The sequence below is a fragment of the Ranitomeya imitator genome, chromosome 9, assembly GCF_032444005.1.
Source record: "Ranitomeya imitator isolate aRanImi1 chromosome 9, aRanImi1.pri, whole genome shotgun sequence".
Taxonomy (NCBI): domain Eukaryota; kingdom Metazoa; phylum Chordata; class Amphibia; order Anura; family Dendrobatidae; genus Ranitomeya; species Ranitomeya imitator.
Window position 1 is genome coordinate 117,840,658 of NC_091290.1, and position 8,057 is coordinate 117,848,714.

General features: G+C 41.5%; 1 protein-coding gene across 1 annotated transcript in view; it reads right to left on the reverse strand.

Moving 5' to 3' along the window:
* The window catches only part of SLC6A2 (solute carrier family 6 member 2), a 98,594-nt gene extending 90,950 nt beyond the window's left edge, over nucleotides 1-7,644 (reverse strand). The window contains exons 1-2 of the mRNA XM_069738590.1: nucleotides 7,359-7,644; nucleotides 6,425-6,824 (exon numbers count right to left, since the gene is read on the reverse strand). Coding sequence (XP_069594691.1) covers nucleotides 6,425-6,743 — 319 coding nt within the window. The 5' untranslated portion in view covers nucleotides 6,744-6,824; nucleotides 7,359-7,644. The remainder of the gene's footprint in view (nucleotides 1-6,424; nucleotides 6,825-7,358) is intronic.
* Between the last annotated feature and the right edge of the window lie 413 nt (nucleotides 7,645-8,057).

An 8,057-nucleotide genomic window follows, 5' to 3' on the forward strand; every position in this document is an offset into this window, starting at 1 on the left:
CCAGCTAAACGAGAGGTCACCATGCCTATGACATAACCTTCTTCCCTTCTTCTAACAAACTAAATATCAAGCATCTACCCAAGACCTATCCTTCTGCTGCCATGACATAATATCCTCTGAGTCCTCACACCTGAAACTCCAATTTCGAACCCCTTTGCGAAACGTAAGGTGGGATGCTGGGCTATACAAGCCAAAGGAGAAGGTACATACCCCACTGCCTTTCCTTGGCATCATCTGTAAGGCATCCCCACTCTGTATCTCTTCCAGTACTCCTCCACCATAACCCTACAAACCCCTTAGTCTCCCTGGTGCTCTGGACTGGGGAGTTAAAGTGTGAAATATTTGGCTGTAACAGAAGGCAGTTCATTACAGAAGGCCTGGAAGTGTGAAGCATGGTGGAGGGTCAGCAGGCAGCAGTGAAGCATGGTGGAGGGTCCTGCATATTCAGGGCTACATTTCAGCAAAAGGAGTTGGAAATTTGGTCAAGATTAATGGTGTCTTCAATGCTGAGAATACTGGCAGGTACTTATCCATCATGCAATACCATAAGGGAGGCATATAATTGGTGGTCTTGGCATTAGTTGATACGTTAACTGGTTTAATAAATGTAGGTTTATTTGGAATTTCTGAATGGAGGCACTCTTGCCCTGCTCCATAGATGCATTTAGAAGCAGCACTTAACCCCAAGTATCATAACTTTAAAGTTTTGGCATGGCATGGGCGCAGAGGTTTGAATCATTTGTGGTGAGCAGGCATGGATGATAAATATTACACTATGGAAATGGGCGAGTTCCGCCCCCCAAAAATCTGCAAGCATTAATATAGTGATACATCTATATTTCAATCTATAGTCATAAACATTACAACAAAAATAAAAACAATAGTTCAAAAATGCAAATTTAAATATTTTGTGAGTGATGTTAACAACAATAAAAACACAATATCTGCTGAAAAAAATCTACTAGAAATTGTAATTAAAAAATTCTACAAATATACTCAGTAAAAACAAACAATACACAGTGTCAGTGAAAAAAGTAAAATGTGCGGGCACATAGATCTTTATTTTAAACACTATTATTCATATCTTCTCTGCAGCAAACGCTGCTTCAGGGAAGATATGAATCGGGGCTTCAGCACCAGATGCTGGTACATGTGGTACCCAGCACGGTGCGTGTTGTACCCAGTGGGCACACGGGCGGCACACGTGTGCCACACTGATGTGCCACAGAAACGTAGGGGAACACGGACACGGATAATTCCGGTACCGATTTTTTCCGGTACCGGAGTTATCTGGACGTGTGAAACCGGCCTTAAACAGTGTAAATTTATTTTATCAGTGCAAGGGTTAATCTGCTCAGTTGAGAGCACCTGGAAGCTTTCCTGCATTAAGGCTCTCAGCTGTGCACTGTTGTCCACTCCCATCATCTATATAATCTGGGTCCTGGCTAGCACTCATGGTCAGAGTTAGCTTAGGCTACATGGCTGGAGGTTGTTGGTGGTTATTATTGGAGAAGGCATTCTGTTTATCTGTGAGTGTTGCTAGGTTTTGAGTGGGTGAGCATTCCCTTTGTTCTCCTACTTTGGTTTAAACCCATCCTCCACTTCCGGGTGTATACCTCGGTTTGTGTGAGTATATTTGATTATATATGATTGGCATTTTCCTTTACTCCTGTTCGTATTACCTTATTAATGTGATTGGTGTATTACGGTACACTATTACTCCCCTTTTCCCTTGATGGGGGGAAGGGTACAGACAGAGGGTGGATTCAGGAGCTAAGACAAGGTACGTGGCCCCATCATTTTCACCATCAGAAGAAATTCAGGGAGACCCGACAGAGTCTTGCCAGTCAGATTTTAATCACATACACCCAATGGAAAAGAGAAGAATTAGCTAGGTAGAAAGGGAAAATGAGCAATTGTAAGTACACAGTGCTGTATAATATGATGATTGCAATATATTAAGAGGATAATCATGTTGATGGGATTGCTTCTTTAATATCAGTGGAAACAGTGTAAAACTCCATTTTCCTGTGAGGGAAATAAAATACTTGCGTATATACTCGAGTAGAAAAAACTATATACATATAGTCTGGGAGAAGGGACAATTTATCCGGCTATTAATATCAGTCCACAGCTGTCAGTTTAACCTTTGCTGATTTGAAATTATGGGGGAACCCTAAGCCATTTTGTTCTTGGATCCCCCATAAAAATAACCAGCAAGGGCTAACTAAATAGTTGTAAGTTGGTATTAATAGCCTGGAAACATTTAGGGACATTACCCTCCTTCCCAGAACATTAACATCAGCCTTCAGCTTTCCCAGTGCTGCTTATGAAAATCTGAAAATTACCTGGGACCCCCATGCATTTTTCTGTTATCAGTGGCAGCAGGCCGATGATGGTAGTACTCCCTCTTCAGCCGACGCCTGTGACCAAAAGTAACCTTATTACAGACAGTCACAGCTGCTGGCTCATGCCGTCTTACACCCATCAGAGCTGACGGCACTTCTCACGCTGTCATGCAGATGATAGTGTGGGAAACACCTGGTGTTTGGGCAGCCGAACCCAAACACAGACAGACTTCCTGAGAAGTCCATGATCACGACCCATGCCCGAACACTAGGTTTTCGGTACAGACCCCAAACTTTTCAGTTTGGGTTTGCTCATTTCTAGTTCGTGTGTTCAACCAAATATTTTGAGTTACCTTCTCTAGAAAATCTTAAAAAATAAAACTTACACAACTATTTTATTTCATCAGGTGTCCATTTCTCCCGAATGCCAAGCAATTCTGTCCAGTAAAAACAATGGAAATCAGAGACATAATGAATGTGGTCGCAGAGGTTGTGACTGGGCCCATACCGGTGGAGGCCCGGTGATGCCAACAGAAGCTTCAACTAGAAGTGTGACTTGAACGCACACTCAGTTGAAGAGATTTGTGGTGCACAGACCCATCAGGTCCGTGCACAGCAATGCATGCTGCCAGCCAATCAAGGGCCAGTAGATGACAACTACGTGCTCGTGACTGGGGGCAAATGGCAGTGATGAAGTCAGCTGCCAGCTTCGGAAGAGGATGCCATAGGGCAAGGGAGCGGATATAAGGAGAGTACAGTTGTTTTGGTTTTTTTTCTATGCATTAAAGAACAATGGTATAATAGAGGACATATTACCAGGATAAGGGACATATTTATATAATATCTTTGTTTCATTGCAGCCATTTGGTAAAGTTTATTTTTTCTCATTAATGTAATCTCTGCATCCCATCTTGACTGAAAAAAAAAACAAATGTAGAAATTTTTGCAAATTTATTAAAAAAAAAGAAAAACTGAAATATAACATGGTCACTCCTTCATTGGAGTCCAGCTGTGTTTAATTAAACTGATAGGACTTGATTTGGAAAGACACACACCTGTCTATATAAGACCTCACAGCTCACAGTGCATGTCAGACCAAATGAGAATCATGAGGCCAAAGGAACTGGACAAGGAGCTCAGAGACAGAATTGTTGCAAGGCACAGATCTGGCCAAGGTTACAACCGAATTTCTGCAGTACTCAAGGTTCCTAAGAGCACAGTGGCCTCCATAATTCTTAATAGAAGACGTTTGGGACCACCAGAAGTCTTCCTAGACCTGGCAGTCCAGCCAAACTGAGCAATCATTGGAGAAGAGCCTTGGTGAGAGAGGTAAAGAAGAACCCTAAGATCACTGTGGCTGAGCTCCAGAGATGCAGTAGGGAGATGAGAGAAAGCTCCACAAAGTCAACTATCACTGCAGCGCTCCACCAGTCCAACTTTTATGGCAGAGTGGCCCGACGGAAGCCTCTCCTCAGTGCAAGACATATGAAAGTCCTCATAGAGTTTGCTAAAAAACACATTAATTTCTCCCAGACTATGAGAAATAAGATTCTCTGGTCTCATGAGATGAAGATAGACCTTTTTTGGTGATAATTCTAAGCGATATATGTGCAGAAAACCAGGCACTGCTCATCACCTGCCCAATACAATCCCAACAGTGAAACATGGTGGTGGCAGCATCATGCTATGGGGGTGTTTTTCAGCTGCAGGGACAGGACGACTGGTTGCTATTGAAGGAAACATGAATGCGGCCAAGTACAGAGATATCCTGGATGAAAACCTCTTCCAGAGTGCTCTGGACCTCTGACTTGACTGAAGGTTCACCTTCCAACCAGACAATGACCCTAAGCACACAGCTAAAATAACAAAGGAGTGGCTTCAGAACAACTCTGTGACCATTCTTGACTGGCCCAGCCAGAACCCTGACCTAAACCCAATTGAGCATCTCTGGAGACACCTGAAAATGGCGTCCACCAACGTTCACCATCTAACCTGATGGAACTGGACAGGATCTGCAAGGAAGAATGGCAGAGGATCCCCAAATCCAGGTGTGAAAAACTTGTTGCATCATTCCCAAGAAGACTCATGGCTGTACTAGCTCAAAAGGGGCTTCTACTCAATACTGAGCAAAGGGTCTGAATACTTATGACCATGTGATATTTCAGTTTTTCTTTTTTAGTAAATGTGCAAAAATTACTACATTTCTGTTTTTTTTCAGTCAAGTTGGGGTGCGGAGTGTACATTACTGAGACGAAAATTGAACTTTTTTGAATTTACCCAATGGCTGCAATGAAATAAAGAGTTAAAAATTTAAAGGGGTCTGAATACTTTCCGTACCCACTGTAGATCATGATGTGGCTGGGGGTCCTGTTCAAATCTTGCACTGGGCCCATCAGACTCTAGTGACATCACTGATGTAAGCCCATAATTGAAATAGAGAGATCATAACAGACACGTCACAGGCATCATGTATTGATATACAAGTTTGCTAAATTATTTTAAAAAAAACTCATTCTGGACTTAGCAGTCAAATGGGCGGTCCTTGTCAGCAATATACAGTCATCCCTGTCTAAGTGTACATGCAGAGATGGATATCACTCATTCCTATATATCAATGATTTCAGCTTCCCCTGATCCAGAATGCAGCCCGTAGATCAGTAAATCAGTGGTGGGGGCAAAATTACACAGAGAAATTACCTAGGAGGCACACAACACCTGGTCCTGTAGTGATACTGATAATCTCAGTAGGAGATTATCACTACAGGACTAGGTGTCCCGTGCCTTCTAGTCCTCTTGCTCTGTATAACCCCACCCACACCACTGATTGGCAGCTTTTTGTAAATATACAGTCTACACAGAAAGCAGCCAATCAGCGGTGTGGGCGGGGTTATACAAGCTCAGCATTCAGGGAAATGCTAGATCTGCAGCAGACAGAACAGGGATTGTATCAAAGTGACAGCAAGCAGACCAGCAAGTGACACATCGCTGGAATCAGGGTCTCTGCCCCAACATCATGCGGCTCTCGTATCACATAGGAAAAACCCGATTTCAGATTCCCTTCAAAGCAATATGAGCTAATAGTTAAGCAAGGTCACAATTCTACATAGAAATGAGAAAAGTTTCTGAACTTTAGAACTAGTAACATGCAGCTGTCAGTATATTGGGAGTTGTAGTCCCCCAACAGCTGGAGAGACGCAGGTTGAGATACCGATATAAAAAGGACCAACGAGAGGGAAAAACCCAACAGCGTTCGCGAAGCCGCACAATGAATTCCTTCACAGAAGAAAAATATAGTGTGACCGCTGGATTCGAATAGGTTATGCTAAATATGTGAGATGGAAGGCAAAGATTTCCCCAGTGTATATTTTTATAAATGTAGAGTAAGGTTCCTAGGAAAACATTATTTTCAGGTTTCAGCTGTGAGGCTTAAAGGGACCAAACAGGATTGAAGAATCAGTCCTAACAACTGTGTAGGTGAAGACATATTTTAATGCATAAAGGGGTTGTCCACCTTGGGATTTTTTTGTTTTTAATACTTAAATACCTTAAAAAAAAAATTTTTTGTATTTAGGTTTCTTCAAAATTTTTGCACCATTTGCTTTGTTTCACTACACGTTTTACTTTGACCTGGTCATTTATCATAAATCAGCTGAGAGGAGCTCAGAAAAAGACATAAAAGAGACAATCATAGGGAGCTCGCTGATGGACGCTCAGTTAACTCTTCATATGCAGCCAGCAACGGACAGTGCAGCCTGAAGAAACTGAAGGCAAATGGCGTTTACTTGGTAATGAAACCCAATTGCAAATTAAAGAAAAAAAATGTAAGAAATAAAATATATATATATATATATATATATATATATATATATATATATATATATATATATATATAATCTCTACGTCTGAGAATATAATCAAAGTTTCTAAGATTTTCTTTATTATTAGAAAGAATAGCAAATATCACTTAGGGAATGATCCCCCAAAATTATAAAATTTTATGCCTATGTATTGTATAAAAATGTACAAAAATGATCATTAATGGTTTTCATTCAAATTCTGAAAGGTCTCATTCTTACCTCCTCCATTTTTATAGCACAGGTAGGGAAACCTCCAGACATTTGCCAGATCCACCGAAAACCCAACCACCGATAGAAGAAAGTCTATTTTCTTGCCCCAGTGCTCTCGTTCCTCCTCTTCTTCCTGGACCACGGGGGTCTCGTATTTCCCAGAGGCGTCGGGGTCAATGATTGCGTTATTCGTGTACTGGACTCCGTTCTGTTCCTTTACAAGTATCAGCTCGACCTCTTTCTTTTCGGGGACGGTCTCTTTGATGGGGACCACCGCTGACAGTTTATGGTCAGACTGACCCGGCTTGAACATTTTGGCTGTCAACATCTGTCAAATTGGAGCTGGGTCGATATCACCTGCCTGCGATGGCCAACGCGGGGACTTTATGATCGAGCGGTTTACCTTTTTCTAAAAGAAAAAAAACAAACAAAAACGATTACTAAAGTTATTAATCCATAGTGAAGCAGAACATTGCTCAGAAAAATATTAACAGCGACTTAACTACTATTCCCACCGTGATTTTTTTTTTTTTTCCCACTTTTTTCGAGAGAGAAAAAAAGGGAAGAAAATCTGCACCATCAAAAACTCACCGCGGGAATGTAGAATAAGGCTAAGTTCACGCTATGCATTTTCTCAGCTTTGGTTTTTTTACTGCAGCAAAACCTGATCTCTTGGCAGGAAAGATACTGGAAAAAAAAGTGTATTTTCCTTGTTTTTTCACCACCCACTCAAAGTCAAGGGATGAGAAACGCTGAAAAAAGTGACGTGCCCTATGTCCAAAAAAACATGCAAAGCACAAAATACTGACGACAAAAAAAAAAAAAGTGTGCGCATGAGATTTCGGCGTAAAATGCCGCTGAAAATTTGCAAAAATCAAAAACCTGCAGCAAAAACACTTAGCTTTATCCTTAAACTTCGATACTATATAGCGTGCAAACTTACCAAGTTGAAGCAGGTAGATGGTCGAATTCAGTCATTTGTGTGCTGTACCTTCTACCCTTTCTAATTCCATCACCATTTTTTTTTTATAGGTGACTTTTTTTTTCCTCTCCCTCCAACGAGTGGGACGCTAGTGATTCCTCGGAGAAAACTGCGAAGAATAGAAAAGATGCCAGCTTTTTAAACCATGCTCCTCTCGACGCACGTGCTGCCTGTTAAATCAAGACACCCACTGAAGACATTGGAAACTGAGCAGTGCCACCTGCTGATAATAAAGCAAACGATAAGCAGCCGAGAGACGTTTCGTTGCGTTTATAAAGTAGGGACGGAAAAGAAAAAAAAAAAAACAATTTTGGGGATTTCTTCATTACGAAAAAGCAATCAGGAAGTAAATGAAGGAAATTGTTCTGTATCTCTCAAGCATCGTGCATTACGGGGACATATAGGCAATCTGGCATATGTAAAACAGCGTGCCCTAAGGGGGTCTTGGCCAATTGCTTTAAGAAGGAAGAGATAGATGATCTGGCTCATTTCAAGGATAATATATATTGACAGCCATAAAGCTACCGCCAAGCAGGAATCAAGCAATATTTCAATATTGCTAAAAAAAAAAATGATATATATGTTTTCGATAGGAACGGGCTATACGGTGCCGTCTTACCGGAAGATGCGGGATGCATTCGATGATCGCCCCCATTCTTG